Here is a 23,600-nt window from a genome sequence, read left to right as displayed (position 1 = left end):
ACTTCTATCACTAGACTGGGAGCTAAGAATGGGGAGATGCTCTCAGGGAAGCTCAGAGTTTGGACCTACATAGTTAGGAGTTTCAGGGAGGGACACAAAAACAACAGACTTCCAACAGATGAGGAAGGAGACAGATAAAAGGTACAGGTGTGTTCCAGACACTTAAGCCTTGTGATTATAGAAAAGCAGGTCCTTGCTATGGAGAGTCATTCCTGGATATGGGAAAACAAGCAGTTTCCCCCAACAGACGTTGCAACAGCCCTCTCAGCCCAAGGAGAGGAAACATGAGGATTATTACAGGCTGTAATAAAATCGAGTGGGAGGGAAGCACACACTCCTTCTCCCACTGGAGCTCAGTCGCTTGCTCTTCTGAGTACATGTCTCCCGCAAGATCTTGCTTGTGGTCTTACCCTGTTGGGAAAGGGGGTGCACCTTCCTGCTGGCCTGGGGCATCCACATGACAGACAGCAAAGTGCTGGGTGATCTCTTGCATATCCTCAAAGTTAAAGAACGCATTGAAACAGGATTTATCTATAAGAGTAAAAATACCCATAAGTCACAGGCTCTCCATTTCTCAATTTTCCTCTACTCAGTCAGTACCATATCATAATGCTCTTTCACTTCCTTTTCAACACCATTCCACTAAAGTGAGGTGTCTGACCACTCTATCTGATTCAAGCTGCCCTACAGGCTGAATATGAGACGTTTCATATTGAGACACATATTGAAAACAACTAATTCTCAATTCTAAACAATGTCTACAAAGTAGAAAACACTTTGTTGACTTCTGTTGGTTTCCAGGTATTGCACAAAATAATATTACACCCACAATGCTGTTATTTCTCATGCACATAATTCGCCTATCTGACCAAGAGAGACTGACTATACCCCAAAAGTCTGGCTAGAGTGAATGTCCTGAGATGCAAACATTCATGACATGGGAGTGTGTCTCTTGGGAAAATTGCTAGAGTGCAGAAAGAGGTGGTCACTTCTGTTTTTACCATCTTAGTATAACTGCATAATCACTTCTCATGCTAAGGTGGTTACAAAAGTTCTATCACTGAAGCACTAGCCTTACCTCAAATGTAGGCCACCTTTGAAAGTCAGAGCAGCATGAAGGAAAACTCATGTATACAGATTCTGTGTAACTATGACTAGAGCCAGAATCTCATACTACCATCTAGAAAAGTCCACCTTAAGTCACTGATGACTGGCTGGCTGTAGCAAGAATACTTTTACTAATTCACTGAAGACTCATAACAAAGTTAAGTTCAAACTCTGGATTTTTCTAATCTGAAACATAAAAAAAGCCAAGAACAGACTTGAAAAAAACGGATTTCGGGTCTACTTTCTTAATTAGGTCATTGTATAATCCTCAGTCCTTTAGCAGATATGACACAAAGGCAAGATATAACTCCAGTATTCCCCAAAACACATTCTCCTGCACATTTCCCCAGGAACTTTAACCCTGCCATTAACAAACAAAGCAATGAGGAGGGAGGGTTAATACAGAGGAAAACCTCTGCTCTAATAAGAACATTGTTGTTTGATCTTTTTTAATATAAAAAGGTTAAGTATGATAAAAAGACAAGGTGTAAAATCAAATACATACGGTTGAGGCCAATGTCATGATATGTCAGTATAACTGGTCTGTTTCCCTTCGGTAAGCCTCGTATAGTGACATGAACCACACCGTGAGTTGTTTCTATGTCGTGCTCCTGTAATAAGAGAATTTAAGGTCTCAGCAAAGGCAGAATGAACTTTTCAGGTTGCAAAAGTTTCACACACACACACACACACACACACACACACACACACACACAAAGTTTCACAATACCTGCTTTACCACCATTTCCCACTAGCTAGAGCAAGACACATTAATAAACTATGAGCATACCAGAGAGATGCCACATTATATATAATATTCCTACTTTCTAATTCTTTCAGAAAAATAAATAGAAAGAAAAGCATACCTTTTCATCCCTAAAGCTAACTTAAGAGTCCAGGAAATCAGGGACCTGTTGAGAATATATTCACAATTGGCTAAGAAAAGAAAATCAGCAAACTGAGTAAGGAGCCAGGTAAACTTGGGGGAAAAATGCTTAAGGAAACAAAAAAACATTAAGTTGCTGGGTAAAAAGTCAGAGGCTTCAGAGCTTCCAAATACATGCTCAGCTACTGATAGTTTCAGTAGACACTTGTGGGTAGTGTCTCTTTTTCTGAGAGATGCCCTTCTGTGTTATATACACGTTACTGCAGTGGCTCTTGGCTGCCACATTGTAGAACATAACCTTATAGCCACAGCTTACTGGAGGTAGGGAGGCACCTGGTCCATGCTGGGTCAGCAATCTTCCCTAGGAATTTGTAATTGGGACTAAGAGATTCCAACCTCAGCTTGGTTCTTTTCTTGAAAAGATAAATAAACTAGGGAGTTTGTTTTTTGTTTTTCCCAAGTTGGAGTCTCACTCTGTCGCCCAGGCTGAAGTGCAGTGGCACACTCACAGTCACCCCAGCAACGACCTGCTGGGCTCCAGCGATCCTTCTGCCTCAGCCTTCCAAGTAGCCAGAACTACAAGTGCACACAACCACACCCGACTAATTTTTTTTTTTTATTGTAGAAATGAGGTCTTGCCAAATTGTCCAGGCTTGTCTCAAATCCATGGGCTCAGGCAATCCACTTGCCTTGGCCTCCCAAAGTGCTGAGATTACAGGCTGAGCCACTGAGACTGGCCACTAGGGAGCTTTTAGGAGGTGCTACTACTCTAATTTCTGTAGTAGGGGCTACTACTCTAATTTCTGGTTCCAGTTGAGTTCTGAGACACCTCTGGATTGTCTCCAGTTTAAACTATATTGGGTGGGTTTGTTCCCTATATCCCAAAGGATCCTAACCAAAGCAATGAGTCAAGTTCGGTGACTGAAGAAAGCCAAAACAGGATTTAAGTAGAATGACTAGGAGTGGCTGAAGCACTAGGAGAGGTTGGGTGGAAAAGGGACTTCAGAAAAGTTAACTGGGATTTATTCTAGTCCTCTTCAACTTTTATATTGCAAAAAATAAAAAACTACAAGATTTAGCTTAGTGGATTTCTGCTGAAGTCTGTATTTATCTCAGAAAGTCTTATATTAGACAAGATTAACTCTGTCAACAAGAATATCAACAAAGGCAAAGGACTTTCAACTTAATTTCCTACATAATAAGAAACCTTATCGGAGCTTTGGTTCCTTCTCTGATGTGGGATAAAAAAGACAATTGTATGCTAACTGGACATCAGCATGTCTCAAATCCTAGGTCCCAGGTTGGAGCAGACAGATATCTCTATCAAGTCAAACCCTGTGTGACTCAGTATTTCTGTTATTCTTTATTACTACTATCACCTATTCAAGTCTATCAAGGCTTAAAAAAGGGAAGAAATGAAAAATAAAATCAGGGTTGGGCGCAGTGGCTCATGCCTATAATCTCAGCACTTTGAGAGGCCGAGGTGGGAGGATTGCTTGAGCCCAGGAGTTCAAGACCAGCCAGAGCAACATAATAAGACCTCATCTCCATTTTAAAAAAATATCAAATTAGCCGGGCTCAGTGGCTCGGCCTGTAATCCCACACCTTTGGAAGGCTGAGGTGAGTGGATTGCTTGAGCCCACGGGTTCGAGACCCGCCTGGGCAGTGAGACCTCATCTCTACAATAAATCAAAAAATCAGCTGGGCGTGGTAGCGCATGCCTGTAATTCCGGCTACTTGGAAGGCTGAGGCGGAAGGATCGCCGGAGCCCAGCAGGTCGAGACTGCAGTGGCCGGGAGTGGCCACTGCACTCCAATCTGGGCGACAGTGAGACTCCAACTCAAAAAAAAATCAAATAAAAAAAAAATCAGGTACTGTGAACTGGCTATGGAATAAACTATCAGGTTTGGAAAGGAGGACTATGAAGAAATAAATTCCTGTTTCTGAGTCTCTTGGTATTTTTAGACTTACTTATTGAGGGACTTATCCCTGCCAGGTTTATTTATTAAACATCTATTTCTTGAATACCTACTACATGCCAGGCCTTAAACTAAGCTCTGGGGATGAAACCATAAACTAGAGAGATGTGATCTCAGTCTTTACAGAGATTATGTTCTAGATAAGGAGGCAGACAATAAGCACACACACACACAAACCCATCATAATGGCTTATGATAAGTGCTATGAAAGAAACGAGGTGCTATGGCAGAAAATAAAGTAAGACATTAGCTTCACTAAGTGGTCAGGAAAGTATAAACTACATTCAATGAGATACTATTTCATACACACCAGGATGGCAAAAACTTAAAGTCAGGTAATACCAAGTGTTGGCCAGGATGCAGACAAATAAGAACTCACATATACTGTTGGTAGGCAAGTAAACTGGAACAACTACCCTGGAGAATGATTTAGTAATTTCTAGTAAAGTTAAAAGGCACCTATCCTATAGCAATTTTATTTATAGATATACCCTAAAGAAACTCAAATATGTCACACACACAAAAAGACATACACAGAGATGTACAGTTATTCTTGAACAACACAAGGGCTAGTGGTGCTGACTCCTCATGCAGTCAAAAATCTGTGTTTATATTTTGATTTCCCCAAAACTTAATGGATAGCCCGCTGTTGACTGGAAGTCTCACCAATAACATAGTCAATTAACATGCATTTTTCATGTTATTTTATACACTAGATACAGTAAAGTTAGAGAAAGGAAAATGGTATTAAGAAGCTAAAGTATATTTGCTGTTCATTAAGTGGAAGTGGATCACCATAAAGGTCTTCATTGTCTATGTTAAGTAGATGGAAGAAGAGGAGGAGGAGGAAGAGGCGTTGTTGATCTCACTCTCTGAGGTAGCAGAGGCGGAAGAAGTGGAGGAGGTAAAAGAGGAGGCAGAGGGGGCAGGCACATTCAGTGCTACTTGATGGAAATACATCATAACTTCTGACTTTTTTGCTTTTTCATTTCTCTACAAATATTTCTATATGGCACCAATCTTTCTATCATTTGCTTTAGTTCCAGGGCCTGTATCAAAGAACAGTCTATGTTGCAAAAGAAGTCAAAAGCAGTCTTGAACTGGAACCCTTCTGCCAGACTGTCTGAGGCCAACTTGTTTTCTAGCATTGCTTCTTCTACATCTTCTCCCTCATCTGGCACTGGGTCAGATGCAGACCTCTCTCTTCAAGTTGTCTTCTGTTATTTCCTCTGGTGAATTCCTTCTGTTAACTTTTAAATTTCTCCAAGATTTGTGACTTTAAGCCCTCTACCCTATCCTTCACCTTTTTTTTTTTTTTTTTTTGCTATATCCAAAATCTCTTTCACGATACTTTATTTGTTTTGCTGCAAATCCTATGAAGTCATGCACAACATCTAGACACAGCTTTTTTTCAAGCAGGCATTTATTGTTTCTGGTTTGATGGCTTTCGTGGATTTTTCTGCAATAATAATGTAACCCTTCCAGACTTTCATGATGTTCTATTAGAATTTTCTTCCATGATGTCACCAATTCTTTCCACAGAGTATTGCATATAAGTCCTAGAGGTCCTTATAACTCCCTGTCCTAGAAGCAGAATTAAAGACATTGCTTGGGGGTAGGTAGACCGCTTCCACATTTTGGTGTTGAACTCAAGGGGTTGGAACAATCTGGGTGGCCAGGGGCGTTGTCCAACATTAAAAAAAAACTTTAAAAGGCAGTCCCTTACCGGCAAAGGAGTTCCTGACTTAAGGAACAAAGCATTGATGTAACCAATCCAGAAAAAAGGTTCTCCCTGTCCAGGTCTTCCTGCTGTACAACCTAAAGACTGGTAGCTAGTGTTTATCTTTTCCCTTCAAGACTTGGGAAGTTAGCAATTTTAAAGGGCAATCCTTATAAACTCGACTGCATTTGCACAAAACAGTAGAGCTAGGTTACCCCTTCCTGACTTAAATCCTGCCACTCAATTCTCTTCCTTACTAGTAAGTGTCCTTGGGCACTTTTCCAGAACAGGGCCTTTCTGTCTGCATTAAAAACCTGTTCAGACAGGCATCTCTTCTCCTCAATAATTTTTTTATCTGTCTGTTTATCTATCTATCTACCTACCTATCTACCTACCTACCTACCTACCTACCTACCTGTCAGGGTCTCACTCTGTTGCCCAGGCTGGATGGAGTGCAGTGACATGCTCATACCTCACTGCAGCCTCAACCTCCAGGGCTCAGATAACTCTTCTGTCTCAGCCTCCCAAGTAGCTAGCTGGTCAGCCATCACACACAACTTTTTTTTTTTTTTTTTTTTTGAGTTGGGAGTCTCACTTTGTTGCCCAGGCTGGAGTGCAGTGGCATGCTCATAGCCACGCCAGTGTCAAGCTGCTGAGCTCCGGTGATCCTTCCGCCTCAGCCTTCCAAGTAGCCAGAACTGTAGGCGCATGCTACCACGCCCAGCTAAATTTTTGATTTACTGCAAAGACGAGGTCTCGCCAAGTTGCCCAGGCTGGTCTCAAACCCACAGGCTCAGGCAATTCACTTGCCTCAGCCTCCCAAAGTGGTGGGATTATAGGCTGAGCCACCGAGCCCGGCCTTTTTTTTTTCTTTTCATAAAGATAAGTTCTCACTATGCTTCCCAGGCTGGTCTTAACTCCTGGTCTTAAGCAATCCTCCTGCCTCAGCCTCCCAAAGTGTTGGGATTACAGGTATTAGACACTGTGCCCAGCTCACCTTGATAATTTTTTTTTAAGGAAGCAAGATTTATTGAGAGGACAGAAAAGCTCCACAGTGGGAGGGGACCCAAAGAGGATGCCCGATAATTTTCTTAATGGTACCTGGGAACTCATCTGTTAACTCTTTGGTCAATAGAAGTTGCTTCTCCTGTTATCCTGACATTTTTTTTTTTTTGAGTTGGAGTCTCATTCTGTCACTTAGGTTGGAGTGCAGTGGCACACTCGGCCACCACAGCCTTGACTTGCTGGGCTCAGGTGATACTTCCACTTCAGTCTTCCAAGCAGCTGAAAATACAGGCACCAACACACCTGGCTAATTTTTTTCATTTATTGCAGAGACGAGGTCTTGCCATGTTGCCCAGACTGGTCTCGAACCCATGGGCTCAGGCAATCCTCTTGCCTCAGCCTCCCAAAATGCCGGGATTACAGGCTGAGCCACCTTACCTGGCTTATCCTGATATTTTTATTTTTGAGTTGGAGTCTCACTCTGTTGCCCAGACTGGAGTGCAGTGGCTGCTCCCGGCCACCGCAGCCTCGACCTGCTGGGTTCTGGCGATCCTTCCGTCTCAGCCTTCTGAGTAGCTGGAACTACAGGCACGCGCTACCACGCCTGGCTGATTTTTTTTATTTATTGTAGAGATGAGGTCTTGCCAAGTTGCCCAGGCGGGTCTCGAACCCGTGGGCTCAGGCAATCTACTCCTCAGCCTCCCAAGGCGTGGGATTACAGGCTGAGCCACTGAGCCTGGCTATCCTGATATTTTTAAAGTGAAATATCTTTCTAAAATTATCAAACCTTCCTTTCCTGGCATCAAATTCTTCAGCTTTAGATCCTTCACCTTCCTTTTGCCTTGTCATATAATGACTTCACTTTTTCTCATATCATATTAGAGTCTATAAGTATGCCTTTTTAAAAATTCTTAAATTTTTATTTTTTGCAGAGACAGGGGCTTAGTGGGTTGTCTAGGCTGGTCTTGAACTCCTGGTCTCAAACGATCCTCCTGCCTCAGTCTCTTAAAATGCTGGGATTACAAGTGTTAGCCATCGTGCACAGCCAGTATGCCTTTCTTACAACAAGCTTGCACCATATAAAAGTTATATATACATACATATATATGTATATACACACACATATATATATATTTTTTTTTTGAGTTGGAGTCTCACACTGTCACCCAGACTGGACAGTCTCAACCTGCTGGGCTCCGGCAATCCTTCCGCCTCAGCCTTCCAAGTAGTTGGAACTACAGGTGTGTGCTATCACACTCGGCTAATTTTTGATTTACTGTAGAGATGAGGTCTCGCCAAGTTGCCCAGGCGGGATTACAAAAAAAAAGTGCAAGGTTTTTGCACCTGCTGGCGTAGCTGTTGTGATGGCTTCATGAATTTCCTTTTCCTTTTCTTTCTTTCTTTTTTTTTTTACAGTGGTCCTTATGCTGGATTCATTTATCTTGAAATGTAGGCAACTGCACCTGTAGACCTCAATCTACAGTACATATCAAGCAATTCAACTTTTTCTTGTAATGTCATGACTTTGCTCTACCTCTTGGGAGCACCTCCAATATCACTTTGTATGGGTCCTATGGTGTTATTGAAGTATGTGAATGTAAATGGTCTTAGCAGAATAAAAAAAATGAAAAGAAAGGAGGCACTCACCTCCATGGTGATTGGCACATATATCCTTCACAACCTTGTGAGTGAACAGCTTGAAAGAGACTCAGTCTGAAGATGAATGTGCAGAAATCCTGGCTATGATGCTGATTCAATGGCCAGGCCACTGCAGGGGGTGACCTGCTGCTGCTACCTTTTAGCCTTAGTCAACTATCATCTGTTTCACTATGGGAACACAACAGCATTCTAGAGTGTGTGACTATACAATGAGCACCTATGCTCAAAGAGCATAGACTAAGGACACATCCAATGGCTCTGGGCATTGACATTTCCAGGACTTTCTGATTATTTACCATTTCCAAAGCTAAATGCTTATTGAACATAATACCTTTATTCTCCAGGCTGAAATCATAAAGGTCCCTAGCATACTTCTCTATCCTGGCCTTCCTCTCTCACTTAATGAAAGATGTAGTCTTCATCAGAAAGCTTTTTTTTTTTTTTAAGAATTTAAGATATTACCAGTATTTGATTAACAACCAACTTTCACCTTTTTAAGTCTTCACCCTTCAGTTAAATGTGCTGTCACCAGAATGACAACAATCTGACTTGTCTTATAACTCTAAACTTACTAAATTATGATCACCTCAAGCCAGTTATTACTTCTTCCCCTCCCTGGCCAGTCTGAAATAGTTTAGGGTAAACACTTATGACAATATACTCTAGGAAATTTCAACACTTTTATTAGTATAACATTTTACAGTTTCCAATAAGCAGGTTATTGTATGGGCCTTGGGTACAGTTTTTGTTATATAGAATTTTTTTTTTGAGCCAGAATCTCACTCTGTAGCCCAGGTTGAAGTGTGGTGGTACGAACATGGCTACTATAGCCTCAACCTGCTGGGCTCATGTGATCCTTCTGCCTCAGTCTTCCAAGTAGCTGGGACTACAGAACACGTCACCATGTCCAGCTAAGTTTTTGATTTATTGTAGAAATGAGGTCTCCCTATGTTGCCCAAGCTGGTCTAGCACTCCTGCACTCAAGCAATCCTCTCACCTCAGTCTCCCAAAATGCTGGGATTGTAGGTGAGCCACCACGCCCGGTCTCATATAGGAATTTTGGACATAAACCCCTACTATTTTGCTCACATATAACAGGTATAAAGGTCATTTTCAGACTCTTTCAATCTCACGGTAAAAGAATCTGCCTCTACTGATTGCTGTACTGGTTCTCCTGCCTATCAGTAGTAGATTACATTTTCCTTTTCAAAGTTCTATATTACATTTTCCCTGTCTCTAGCCTCAACACTTCTTACACTTTCAGCCTAATTCAATACATTTTTCAGACATCTTTTACTGTTCAACCATCTACAACTCTCAGCCTTCTCACATATCACACTCTTCATTTGAAAGCTTCTGGTCGGGCAGTGGCTCAAGCCTGTAATCCCAGCACTTTGGGAGGCCAAGGTGAGAGGACTGCCTGAGCTCAGGGGGTTGAAATCAGCCTGGGTAACTTGGTGAGACCTCATCTCTACAATAAATAAAAAAATAGGCTGGGTGTGGTAGTGTGCACCTGTAGTTCCAGCTACTTGGAAGGCTGAGGTGGAAGGATCATTTGAGCCCAGCAGGTTGAGGCTGTGGTGGCCATGAGTGTGCCACTGTACTCCAGGCTGGGTGACAGAGTGAGAGTCTAACTCAAAAAAAAGAAAGCTTCTTTTGCAATATGTCCACCTAAAACCTGTCTTTTCCTTCTTCAAAGCTGACTCCAGTATCTTCTTCATGTAACTTTAGTTAACAATGAGGAAAGAGTGAATTACTATTTAATCCATACACGATAGCCCAGAACATCTTCAATAGGCATTCTCTAGGAGAGTCCAGGGAAAAAGGGGTCCAGGTCTGACCAATTCAAATAACTCATTCTTTGGCCACAGTGACCCATGCTAGGACTTTCCCCTTAGGTTACAGGTAACGATCTCTTAGCATTGAGGAGGCTAAGCTGGAAGGGTATGAGTTTGGGGCAGCTGGCAGCCATCATGCATGTGATGTGACAAATCTTGCCAGAGAAATAAACCCTCTAGTGACAGAGGAAAGGGAAACCAAGTTTAGGAATGGTGATTTAAAAAGGACATTAGTTTGTTCTAAAAGGCTCTTTTTGTTTTCTACCAAATAAGAATAAAGTCACCTATACAGTAAGTCCCCTACATACGAACAAGTTCCATTTGGAGAGTGTGTTTATAAGTCCAATTTGTTCATAAGTCCAACAAAGTTACATAATCAGCTACATGGTACTGTATTATAATGGGTTTATAATACTTTTCACATAAACATAAAAAGCAAACAAACACAAAGAAATAAAGCAAACATTTTAAATCTTTTTTTTTTTTTTTTTTTGAGTTCGAGTCTCACTCTGTAGCCCAGACTGGAGTGCAGTGGCACACTCACGGTCACTGCAGCCTCGACCTGCTGGGCTCCGGCGATCCTTCCGCCTCAGCCTTCCAAGTAGCTGGAATTACAGGCGCACGCTACCATGCCCGGCAAATTTTTAAAAAAAAATTTATTGTAAAGATGAGGTCTCACCAAGTTGCCCAGGTGGGTCTCAAACCTGCGGGCTCAGGCAATCCACTCACCTCAGCCTCCCAAAGGCACAGGATTACAGGCTGAGCCACCGAGCCCAGCTTAAATCTTACAGTGTAGTACTGTACAACAGCTGGCATACCGGGATTGGCATCAAGTGAACAGGCAAGAAGAGTTACTGACTGGAGGGGGGAGAGGAGGTAGGAGATAACAGAGTTGAAGAATTGTCAGCAACAGCAGGTGGAGGACAAGCTGCAATGTCACTCACGACTGACGTTGATGGCACAGGCTCTGGTTCCTTGCTGGGTTCCATTCTTACTACCCTCTTGAGAAAAACAATTCAGTGATATCTGGGTAGTAGCTCTTTTTTTCTTGTCATAAATGGCATGGCGGCAGCGGAATGCATTCTGATCAGCTGCTGCAAACTTCATGTACCATTGTCAATTTGGGTCCTGTGCCTCAAAAACCAACGGTGCCTCTGCAAATAAACAAAGTCCCCTTGCCACTTCCTGCATCATGTATCTGTTCAGCTCTTCAGTTACTTCTTCCTTCTCTCTTCGTCCTTTCACTGGGCTTCCAATTCCATCAATTCTTCGTTAGCAAGCTCCTTGTGTCGCACAGCAAGGAGTTTAATGAAGTTATCTTCTTGTAGATCTAGTTCAAGCTCTTCGCTGAGGGTCACCAGGTTGCTGAAGTCCTCTCTGGACTACTCATTCACCTTCTCAAATTCATGAAAACCGTGAACAAACTGTTCAGCTGTAACTTCATGCCAAGCAAAGCCAAGGTATTTTATGGCCTTGTAGATGTTATAGTCCTTCCAAAATTGTCACAAGGTAGTTCTCGACTTGTCACTTGCCTTTACTGCCTGATGAAAAATAATATTTCTTGAAAGTCGCTATAACTCCCTGGTCAAAAGGTTGAATGAGCAATGCAGTATTTGGTGGCAGATGCACTACTTGGACATTAGGATGAAAGGCGTCCATGAATGGGGGTAGCCCAGAATACTGCTGAACAACAAAAAAAAGTTGATGTGACATCCTTCTCCAGACAATATTTCTCTACCTCTGGGATAAAGTGGTGGAAAAACCAGTCCTGGAAAATGTCCTGTGTAACCCAGGCTTTGGGGTTACTCTTCCATACAACAGAAAGAAAGACCTTGGGTTCTCTGAATGATAAACTAAGAGAGGTTTCAGCCTCATATCACCAGAAGCATTGTCACCAAAAAACAGAGTTAGCCTATTCCTTGCTGCTTTATAGCCTGGGATCAGTTTTTCCTCCTTACTGATGCAACTTGGCCTGGCATCCTCTTTCAGTACAGTCCATCTCATCCACATTAAAAATTTGCTCAGGTGATGTGCCTTCATCAATAATTTATTGAAGCATTTCAGGAAATTCCTGAGCAGCCACCGTATCTGTACTCGCTGTCTCACCACTTACTTTTATGTTGTGAAGGTTAGATCTAGCCTAGAACCGATGAAAACAGCCTTGGTTGGCATTAAAACATGTGCCCTCAGATTCTTAGTCATGTTTCTTCTTCAAGCCTTCATAAAGATTTTTTTTAGCTGTCCCTTGAATCAGCATGAAGCTGAGCAGGACTCAATACTGATGCTGATCCTACATCCACACACTGAGAAGTTTTCCCATCTCTTCCGTTACTTTTCCATTCTTCTTTGATATTATTGTCAACATCATCTGCACAGCAAACATCACATGTTCCATGATCTTGTCCTTGTTCTTTAGAATTGTGCTGATGGTTGAACATGTTATGAGAATGAATGATGTGACTGGGTGTGGTGGCTCACGCCTGTAATCCCAACACTTCCTGAGGCTGAGACAAGTGGATTGACTGAGCCCGTGGGTTCGAGACCAGCCCAGGCAACTTGGTGAGACCTCATCCCTACAATAAATAAAAAATTAGCCAGGCGTGGTAGTGCACATCTATAGTTCTGGCTACTTGGAAGGCTGAGGTGGAAGGATTGCCAGAGCCCAGCAGGTCGATGCTGGGGTGGCCGTGAGTGTGCCACGGCACGCCAGCCTGGGTGACAGAGTGAGAATCCAGCTCAAAAAAAAAGAAAATAAGAAAATTCACAACTTAAAGGTTTGTATGTAGGGGACTTAATGTAACTTAATAAAAGTAACACCCTTTTCCAATAGAATAACAAAATCAACCCAAAAGTTGGTGGTGAGGGGATCTCAAGAAGAACAGTTAAACAAAGGCCATCGATGAGAAATGAAAAGCAAAAAGCAGAATTGGGGGATGTCAGCAACAATTCCAATGTTCCTGGAGGCGAGGTGGGGATATGAGTGGGACATGAGTCTGAAAGGTAGACTGGGGCCATCTTCTGATCAGCCTTCAAGGCTAGAGGAGGAGCATGAAGCTGATTCAAAATTTCTAACAGACTATGGTTGAATTCCAGCTCTTTCTAAACACATCTGTTGAAAGAACTTTCAGGATTTTTATTTCACTACATTCTTATTTTGTAACAAAGTTCATTCACCAAGTGATATTTAAGGTTTAAAGCTGTTTACTAAAAACCAACCTCATATATGGGTTTTTTTGTTTTTGTTTTTTGAGTTGGAGTCTCACTCTGTCACTCAGACTGGAGTGCAGTGGCCGCTCCCGGCCACCGCAGCCTCGACCTGCGGGGCTCCGGCGATCCTTCCACCTCAGCCTTCCAAGTAGCTGAAACTACAGGCGCGTGCTACCACACTCGGCTAATTTTTTTATTTATTGTAGAGAGGAGCTCTCGCCAAGTTGCCTAGGCAGGTCTTGAACCCGTGGGCTCAGGCAATCTACTCACCTCAGTCTCCCAAAGGCACGGGATTACAGGCTGAGCCACCGAGCCTGGCTATAGATGGGTTCTATAAATCAGCCCTATAAAGAGCAACAGCAATTAAATAGTCAGCATGAAATTACTCAGCCCTTGCCTGGATTATCCTAGGGGCATGAACTCCATCCATTATCCACCTCTTCTATAGGAATGATATATCCTGGCAGATAGCAGCAGATTTTCACTCTCTATTAATATTTATTGAGTATCCCTCTCATGGAAGAAGAAGGCAATTTAACAAGATATACCAAGTGTCTACAATATACTCATGCCAAGAATCTAGTTAAGGAAATAATCCAAAATTATGCACCAAAAAACTTTTTTTAAAAAATCTTTTTTCTTTAACATTGCTTAGGTTTCCTGTTAGGTCAGACAGTGGACGGGGATGGGGGTTCTGTGATTCAGTACCGAGCGAAAGATGCAAAGAATTGCACAGAAGTTAGATTGGAAAATACAATTCATTTAGAAAGTAAATTGGAGAGACAGTGTGTGAAAGAGAGGAGATTCACCTCCCCAGGGTAGAGAGGGGTCAAAGCTAGGAAACATGGCAGCCATATCTCAAAGAGCCCCGTGGTCACACCAGAGTTTAACAAAGCAATGGCCCAAAAAAACTTTTTCAAAGCATAGTGTAGGCTGACAAAAAAAGGTAGACAAAAATATTTGGTGAACTGAATATATTATAAAACCAAATTTCCAAAAAGAATGGACTAGTTAAGTCCTGGTACAGTCATATGAATAAATAATAGGCAGTCATTAAAAATTATTTTCATTATTGTTTGAGTCGGGGTATCACTCTGTCACTTGGACCGATGTGCAGTGACATGCTCATGGCCACTGCGGTCTCAAACTCCTGGGCTCAGGTTATCCTTCCACTTCAGCCTCCAGTGTAGTTGGGACTATGGGTACATACCACCTTGCCAAGCTAATTTTTTTTTATTTTTGTAGAGATGAGGTCTCATAATATTGCCTAGGCTGAACTTGAACTCCTGGGCTCAAGCAATCCTCCTGACTCAGACTCCCAAAGTGCTGGGATTGCAGGTATGAGCCACGGCATCCGGACTATAAAGTATTTTTATAAGTTTTCAAAAATGACATGGAAATGAGACTGTGTTCAAATATTAAGTCAGAAAAGAGGAAATAAAACTGTACAACTAATATGACAACCATGTAAATTTAAAATGTATTTTTATAAAAATTAAAAAAACATATGCATGTATCAACATCAAACATGTTGACATGGTTGGTCCTGGGTTATAGGATTACGAGTTTTTCTTTTTCTTTTTTTTGAGTTAGAGCCTCATTTTGTCACCCAGACTAGAGTGCAGTGACACACTCCCGGCCACCACAGCCTCGACCTTCTGGGCTCAGCCTTCCAAGTAGCCAGAACTACAGGCGTGAGCTACCACACCCAGCTAATTTTTGATTTATTGTAGAGACAAGGTCTCGCCAAGTTGCCCGGGTGGGTCTCGAACCTGCAGGCTCAGGCAATCCACTCACCTCGGCCTCCCAAAGTGCTGGGATTACAGGCTGAGTCACTGAACCCGGCCAATCTCTGTGATTTCTAAGCATTCAACTATGAGCATATATACTTTCTTTTTATTTATTTAACAGGGTCTCATTATGTTGCCCAGGCTGGAGTACAATGGCTATTCACAGGTACTATCCCACTACTGATCGGCATTGGAGTTTCGACTTGCTCCATTTCCAACCTTGGCCAGTTAATTCCTTTGTCTACCTGGTAACCCCCCACTTTGGGGAGGTCACTATCTTGATGTTGACTTAATAGAGACACCTGATTGATTGGTGTAGCACACTACAGCCTCCTCCCACCTCAGTTTCCTGAGTAGCTAGGACTGCTGGCATGGGCCACTACATTCGGCAACATGAACTCTTAATAATCAGAATATAGCCGGGCTCGGTGGCTCAGCCTGTAATCCTGCGCCTTTGGGAGGCTGAGGTGAGTGGACTGCCTGAGCCCGCGGGTTCGAGACCCGCCTGGGCAGCAAGACCTCATTTCTACAATAAATCAAAAAATCAGCTGGGCGTGGTAGCGCATGCCTGTAATTCCGGCTACTTGGAAGGCTGAGGCGGAAGGATTGCTGGAGCCCAGCAGGTCAAGGCTGCGGTGGTCGGGAGCAGCCACTGCACTCCAGTCTGGGTGATAGAGTGAGACTCCAACGCAAAAAAAAAAAAAAAAAAATCAGAATATAAAAGTAAAAACTGGAAAGAAATATAATAAAATATGGTAGCAGATTATAGGCAATATTTATTTTTGTTTTTCTAAATTTGTTTCTGATAATACACAAAGCATTCTTATTTTTTTAAAGCAAAATATTATATATACAGAGAAGCTACAGCATCTGTCCCAACTTTAGTTTCCAAATGTCTGAGCAGTCTCACAAGAAGAGGAGCACTAAGCAGCACTGAAGTAGATAAATGGACAATAAGAAGCTTGCTGGCTCACTGTTTCATTCAGCAGTACTCCTCTCATTAACATGTAATCCTTTATATTCCCATTTTCTTTGGTGGGCAGAGGTGTGCACTGAAAATAAATACTTTCACACTTTTAGTCAGGAGTATACATATACTAATTCTGAAGTTCCTCACCTTGAATTTTACTGTCACCCTCTCTCAAATGATTTCCTTCTAGGTAAGTTATACCAAATATTAACAGCAATCAAGCTCAACTGGTTCAACCTAGGATCCAAACCATAACTGAAGTTAGTCAAAATTAAAAACAACCAAACCCAAACTTGACTGCCACTATTTATCAACAAAAAAATATGATTTCTTGTTTTTGAGTAAAGTAGTCATCACCTATAGTGAATAATTCTCTAACAGCATAAGGCTGATTATGCTGTAAATATAAAGTACCAAATAGTTACACCAAGAGGTGTTTGGAACTGAGATTTGGAAATCTATAATACTATGAGCCTGTCCCTTCCAAGGGGAGCCTCATATGTCCTGCCAAGGAATGTCAGCTTTAAGAACAACACAACTCCTTATAACATCTCAGCTCTGGACATGTCCAAGTGGGAAAGATAAGCAACAAATTCAGGAAGAATGGGGTTTTCAATCCCAACCATTCAATGACAAGCTATGAAACCTAATTTTTAATTTCCTCACCTGTAAAACGGGAATAATGAAAGCCATCTTGTAATATTGCTGTATTGGAGATAATGTATGTTTAGTAGGTACCTCCAAAGTTATTATGATATAACTGGTTTGCTTATGAGACAGATATTGGTTCTTCCTTTCGATGTTAATGCTATAGAGATTCTACTGTACTTAACATAAAATGCATATGTGAAAATAACCATTTACCTGTGGGTATACATGTAGGCTGAATATTGGAAGCAAGCAAGTTGGTTTCCCAGTACTCTGCTTTCCTACTAGTATCCCCTGAGTGTACTTCATGTCATTTCTATTACTGTTACCATATCTACCGCAAAAATGGAAGCGTCAAGCTGCCCAAGCTTATAAGGCCTCCACTTCCATGCACTTTTCCATCCTCCCCTTTCTTTTGAGATAAAGTAGGCAGGCGGGGAGTCACTAGTTCATTTTATTGATTTTTTAATTGGCAATAGCGCTATATGCAAAAGCACACGAGGAAGAACATATCACTTAGGAAAGTAAGAATGAGTCGTGTTGGATTTGGCACTTCCAAACATAAAGCCAAGAGAAACCAGTATTTTGTATTAACAACTTGACTTTTTCTCGTAGAAAAGGATTTTACTGTTGAGAAGTCCTTCCCTCAAACTGCTCCTCTCCTACCTTCTCTGCAGTGAGTAACAACACTCCCTCCATCTGTCACCTGTAACAAATGAGGTTTCCAATATCGTTTGAGGACCTTAATTACAAAGATCCAGCTCAGTGCAGTAACCTACATCCATAAAACAGGTACCTGGCAGGCAATCTTTGAACATGACAGCAAACCATTTTTAAAATTTTTATTTTTTTAATTCAGAGTCTTGCTCTGTTGCCCAGGCTGGAGTGCAGTGGCATGCTCATGCTTACCACAGCCTCGACCTCATGGGCTCAGGTGACCCTTCCACTTCAGTGCAGGTAGCCAAAACTACAGATGTGTACCACTGCGCCTAGACAATTTTTTAATTTTTTGTAGAGACAAGGTCTCGAGGTCTCGCCAAGTTGCCCAGGCTGATCTCCAACCCCTAGGCTCAGGTAATCCTCCCGCCTCTGCCTCTCAAAGTGCTTGGATTATAGGCGTGAACCACCACACCCAGCTACAAATCATTTTAAATAAACTTGATCCAATGGCCAAAAAGAACATTAGGATTCATGCTTGGTTTCTACAAAAGCGCCACAAAAGGAAGGGAAGCACTGCAGAAATCCCGTGCTTGTACAGTCCTTACCTGACAGTCAAAGTCCTGGAAGTTTCGTGTACCATTCTGTCAACAGAAGGCAGAAAAGACAATCAGTTTCCCCATTTGGTTTCCCCAAATGTGCAGCAAATTCAGTTCACAGTGAAAAAGCAGCGCATGTGCAACTTCTTGGTTGCCACACAACTAAAATGATTCTCATCAGAAGGCTTCAGAGGCAGGGTGGGCTATGAACATGTTAGTAAGAGCTAAACCTTCAGAGGTGAGATCATGCTTTGGTGGACTTAAAGAGAAGAAAAGGAAAAAAGACAGTTTCTCAGCAAGTTTATATTCTTGCCTTCCTACCTACCTAAGGAGAGCAGTGAGATCCTGTGGGAAGAGGGTAAAAATGGGCCAGAGTCAAAAGTACACCTTCAACACATGAAGGAAGTACCTGAGAGGAAAGGAGTTGGAGGCCAACCCGAAAGGGGAAATAGAGGAGAGCAGGGACCAGGGTGTCCCGAATCAGGAGATAAAGAAAGGTCAGGGAGAGGAAAACACATGAATGGGTCAGAAACCACAGCCCTGAGATCCAATAAAGAAGAAAGGCAGTGTCACTGAAGGAAGGAAAGAAAGACAAAACAAGGTTCCTAATGCATTAGTATATCCGTTGCATTCTATGAAACTGCTGATGGGGAAAAAAGGACATGTCACTGAACCACAGTCTAAAGATTCAAAGAAAATTCACTAAGCTAAAAAGGAATATTATAGTAATGATTGAGAGAAAAAAAAATCAATGGCAATCATTCAGAAGTACTTTTGCAGTATTTCAGATGCCAGAATTGCAAGATTATGACATAAGAGTATAAAAAGGATAATAAGCAATGTATTTGGGAAGAAACTTCTAACCTGATTTTTCACTAAGTATAAGCCCCTCCCTTGAAAAAACATCTCATTATTTAGAAACTGATTTATCATAACTATCCTGTTACTACATCTTCCAGAAGGTCCCAACTGCTTCCTAAAGCTGCCCCTCCAGAAAAGCTCTAGATAGATGATCCCAAGGGAGCATTCTGCCTTCAGGAAGATCCTCTTAGAAACAGTTCTTCTGGATCCCCTCACTCACACTGCTGAAGGACACAACAGTGACAAGGCATGGCCTGGCCGGGCGCAGTGGCTCACACCTATAATCCCAGCTCTCTGGGAGGCAGAGGTGAGAGGATTGTCTGAGCCCAGGGGTTTGAGACCAGCCTGGGCAACTTGGTGAGACCTCACCTCTACAATAAATAAAAAAAATTAGTGCGGCATGGTGGCGTGTGTCAGTAGTTCCAGCTACTTGGTAGGCTGAGGCAGAGGGATCACCTGAGTCCAATAGAGGTTGAGGCTGTGGTGGCCTTGAGCGTGCCACTGCACTCCAGCCTGGGTGACAGAGTGAGGCTCCAACTCAAAAAATAAAAAAATAACTGGCTCAAGCCTGTAATCCCAGTACTTTGGGAGGCCGAGGCGAGAGGATTACCTGACCTCAGGGGTTCGAGAACAGCCTGGGCAACTTGGTGAGATCTCATATCTACATTAAATCAAAACATAAGCTGGGTGTGGTAGCATGCACCTGTAGTTCCAGCTACTTGGAAGACTGAGGCGGAAGAATCACCTGAGCCCAGCAGGATGAGGCTGTGGTGGCTTGTGAGCATGCCACTGTACTCCAGTCTGGGCGACAGAGGTAGGCTCTGACTCAAAAAAAAAAAAATTTGTTTTTAATTAAGTTAAATTAAATTTAAAAAAGAAAAGCATGGCCCAGTATAAACACCCAAAGAAACTATCCACCCCATGAGAGGAACAAATGAACTCACTGGGATTATTGAGAGCTGCACTATTCAATATGGTAGCCATTAGCTGCATGCACAATTTAAGTTTAAATCAATTAAAAATAAAAATTCAGTTTCTTAGCTGCATTAGCCACATCTCAAGTGCTCTTCTTTTTTTTGAGTTGTAATTAAGTTATGAGTAAGCAGTCCCTGTTTAAAGGTAGTAGTAAAGTCACAACAGATTACCAATCAGAGAAACTGTGGATGCCACTGAGAACAGGCAGGAGAGTGGTTGAGACAACTAGTCTAAGTATTATTCCTGACAAGAAACTGACTTCACAAAAATAAAGTCTAGGCCAAGTGCGGTGGCTCATGTCTATAATCCCAGCATTTTAGGAGGCCAAGGTGAGAGGACTGCCTGAGCTCATGGGTTCTAGACCTGCCTGGACAACATGGCTTGACTTCATCTCTACAATAAACCAAGAAAAATTAGCCGGACATGATGGCTCGTGCCTACTGCACTCCAGCTTGGGTGACAGAGTGAGACTCCAACTCAAAAAAATAAAAGAAAGAAGAAAGGAAGGAAGGAAGGAAGTCTGATGCTGTGCAGATGGGACTAGGCAGCACATTTCCAAGGAACGTTGCCACTAACAAAAAGTATCATATTGTTCCATGGCTCCCACTAGCCCCATGAGATGTCTGATAATGTCTTCACAGCAGTCATTGTGTTTAATTTCCAGTTAGACAATGAGAAACAGAAGGAAGGGTCATCTCATGCACTAAGGTAGATGGTTTCAGTAGGATATAAATGACCAGCTAGTGAGTTCCTGATATGATTCACTTAGTACCTTCCTCTAAATACAGCACATGGGGTCTAGTATAAATCAGGTGGTTAATATAGATTTATAAAATGAATAAGCCACTATACAAAAATTAAATGTTGACAATTTTTTGATAAGACTTTCAAACTGCTGCATTCCAGTTTAAGATATGATAAGGGTTTGTTTGTTTTTTTTAGTCGGAGTCTCACTTTGTCGCCTAGGCTGAAGTGCAGTGGCACACTCAATGGCCACCGCAGCCTCGACCTGCTGGGCTCAGGTGACCCTTCTGCCTCAGCCTTCCAAGTAGCTGGAACTACAAGTACGCGTTACCACTACTGGCTAATTCGTTACGACTACAGGCTAATTTTTTGATTTATTGTAGAGAAGAGGTCTCGCCAAGTTGCCCAGGCTGGCCTCGAACCCCTGAATTCAGGCACAATTCTCTCACCTCACCCTCCCAAAGTGCTGGGATCATAGGTTTGAGCCACTATGTCCAGCCATGATATGGTTATTAAGTGGAAAAAAACAGGATACAAAAATGGACTTTACAGTTTGACCTCAACTATATTAAAATACACAATAAGGCCGGGCTCGGTGGCTCAGCCTGTAATCCCAGCACTTTGGGAGGCTGTGGTGAGAGGACTGCCTGAGTTAACAGGTTCGACACCAGCCTGGACAACATAGTAAGACTTCATCTCTACAATAAATAAAAAAATTAACCAGACATGGTGGCACGTGCCTGTAGTTCCAGTTACTTGGAAGACTGAAGCGGAAGGATCACCTGAGTCTAGTAGGTCGAGGCTGCGGTGGCTGTAGCATGCCGCTGCCCTCCAGCCTGGGTGGCAGAGTGAGACTCTGACTCAAAAAATAAATAAATAAAATAAAATACACAATAAGACGACTGGAAGAAAAATACTAAAACATTATCAATAGCAGCTATTTCTGCCTAGAGAGATTATGGGTGATTACAATTTTTTTTACTTTTCTACAATAAGCATGTACATCCTCTTCAGAAATTAGAAAACTGGAAGGATTTGATACGCAAAACATATGTTTGCAATTTAGTATTTTGTAATATAAGATTTAAAGATTAATATTTTTGGGAATGATTTTTAATAATGTCTAAGCTGACCACATCAGGGATTTACTCTCACAGGGTTCCCAGAGGTTCCTTTAGAGATTATTTAGAGCCATCAATTCTGAAAGCACTTTGGAAAGTAGCTGGACTTTGGAAAGTAGCTATACCCTCCAGATAAAAGGTACTAATAATTGAGGGAAGACTACTTAGCACTTGTTGTCTTGGTTTTTTTCCTAAAGAGATGCCAGACCTACTTGTAGAATGGCTTTCTGGGTTCATGAGTGATCAATCATCCTGGAAAATGGACATAACTGGGTCTATTTGACAGTGTCTGGCATCCAGTTTCTGAATGGAGATCATTAGCTGGTCCCCAACTCAACTATGGTTAACAGAGGCCATATTCCCTGCATTCATTAAAAGTTTAATACTACTTATTGAACACACCAGAAAGGGATTCAAGGAAAAAATTAAAACAATAGAATAATTTGTAGAAAGGACAAAAGAAATCAAGGAAAATGATCAATTATTATTGAAAGTTGCAGACAACAGAAGCCAGCTAAGAGGAGTGTTTTCTAGGGAGTATCAGAGTCAGATGTAGAAGGTAAATAAAGCAGCTCCAGAAGGTAAATTGAAAGCAAGTAATTCTCACAATTACAAGCCTGGAGAATAAGCAAAAACAACTAAGGAGAGGTCAATGATTAATGAGACGTATAACCCAAAAAGAAGTTAAAAAAAAAAAAAAAAGGTTCAAAAACAAGTAATTGCTAGGGAGAAGAAAGATATAGTTTCCTAACATAAGACCTAGTCAAGAGGCATATGAAATTTCAAAAGATGTAAGACAACAGACATTACATAAAGACAGATAAGATTCATAAGACCTTAGAACAACTACCAACAGGAAGAAAGTTGGAGCCAATCTACCTGTTCTGTGAACTTGAAGCAAGGATCTGTGTCTGATTTACCACTCTATTCCCAGTCCTGACACCTAGTGAGTACAATAAATATTGTTTGTAAAAGTTATGAATATCTCAAAATAGAGATACTTGATAACAGTAAGAAATGAATACCAAAGAAGAATAGAGTTATATGTAACTGATGTGCTAGGGATTAAAGTGGGAAAACGAGTTGTTACAAAAGTAAAGGTTTCAGAAATAAGCTGACTTAAAAAAAAAATGTCGAAGAGAATAAAATATGGCATCTCTAGTCAAAAAAGACCTTCCCAACAGAAAGTAGAAAGAAAGATGAGAGATTGTGCAGGCAAAACAGAAAATACCTAGTTTTTCTTAAATAAAAAAGATTAGTAGAATCAATTAGTATAGATTAATAAGTCAATATTTTACAATCAATGTTTTCCAATTTTCTAGTAGAAATCTGTTCAAACATATAATCCAGAGACAAAAGTGAAATTTTTTTTTTTTTTGAGTTGGGAGTCTCACTCTGTTGCCCAGGTTAGAGTGCAGTGGCATGCTCATGGCCACTGCAGCCTCAATCTGGAAACTCAGGCAATCCTTCTGCCTCAGCCTTCCAAGTAGCTGGAACTATAGGCGTGCACCATCACACCCAGCTATTTTTAAAAAAAATTTATTGTAGAGATGAGGTCTCACCAAGTTTTCCAGACTGGTCTTGAACTTCCAGGCTCAGGCAATCCTCTCACCTGCACCTCCCAAAGTGCTGAGATTACAGATGTGAGTCACCACACCCAGCAAGAGTGAAAATTCTATATACATATGTATATATATTTGTAGGTGTTTATATCTTTTTTTTTTTCTTCTGAGTTTGAGTCTCACTCTGTCACTCAGACTGGAGTGCAGTGGCCGCTCCCAGCCACCACAGCCTCGACCTGCTGGCTCCGGCGATCCTTCTGCCTCAGCCTTCC

At 41.8% G+C, this 23,600-nt stretch overlaps 1 protein-coding gene across 4 annotated transcripts in view; it reads right to left on the bottom strand.

Moving 5' to 3' along the window:
• NDRG3 (NDRG family member 3) overlaps positions 1-23,600 on the bottom strand; it is a 104,926-nt gene that overhangs the window by 47,212 nt on the left and 34,114 nt on the right. For 3 of the 4 annotated variants that reach the window (XM_008051893.1, XM_008051894.1, XM_008051896.2), the window contains exons 3-5: positions 18,075-18,110; positions 1,613-1,718; positions 411-531 (exon numbers count right to left, since the gene is read on the bottom strand). In XM_008051893.1, coding sequence (XP_008050084.1) covers positions 411-531; positions 1,613-1,718; positions 18,075-18,110 — 263 coding nt within the window. The remainder of the gene's footprint in view (positions 1-410; positions 532-1,612; positions 1,719-18,074; positions 18,111-23,600) is intronic. The other variant, XM_021709504.1, reaches the window with a different exon arrangement.

The sequence above is a fragment of the Carlito syrichta genome, unplaced genomic scaffold (genome assembly GCF_000164805.1).
Source record: "Carlito syrichta isolate Samal-C Ts95f unplaced genomic scaffold, Tarsius_syrichta-2.0.1 Scaffold242717, whole genome shotgun sequence".
NCBI classification, from domain to species: Eukaryota; Metazoa; Chordata; class Mammalia; order Primates; family Tarsiidae; genus Carlito; species Carlito syrichta.
This window is presented reverse-complemented; position numbering and strand designations above follow the sequence as displayed.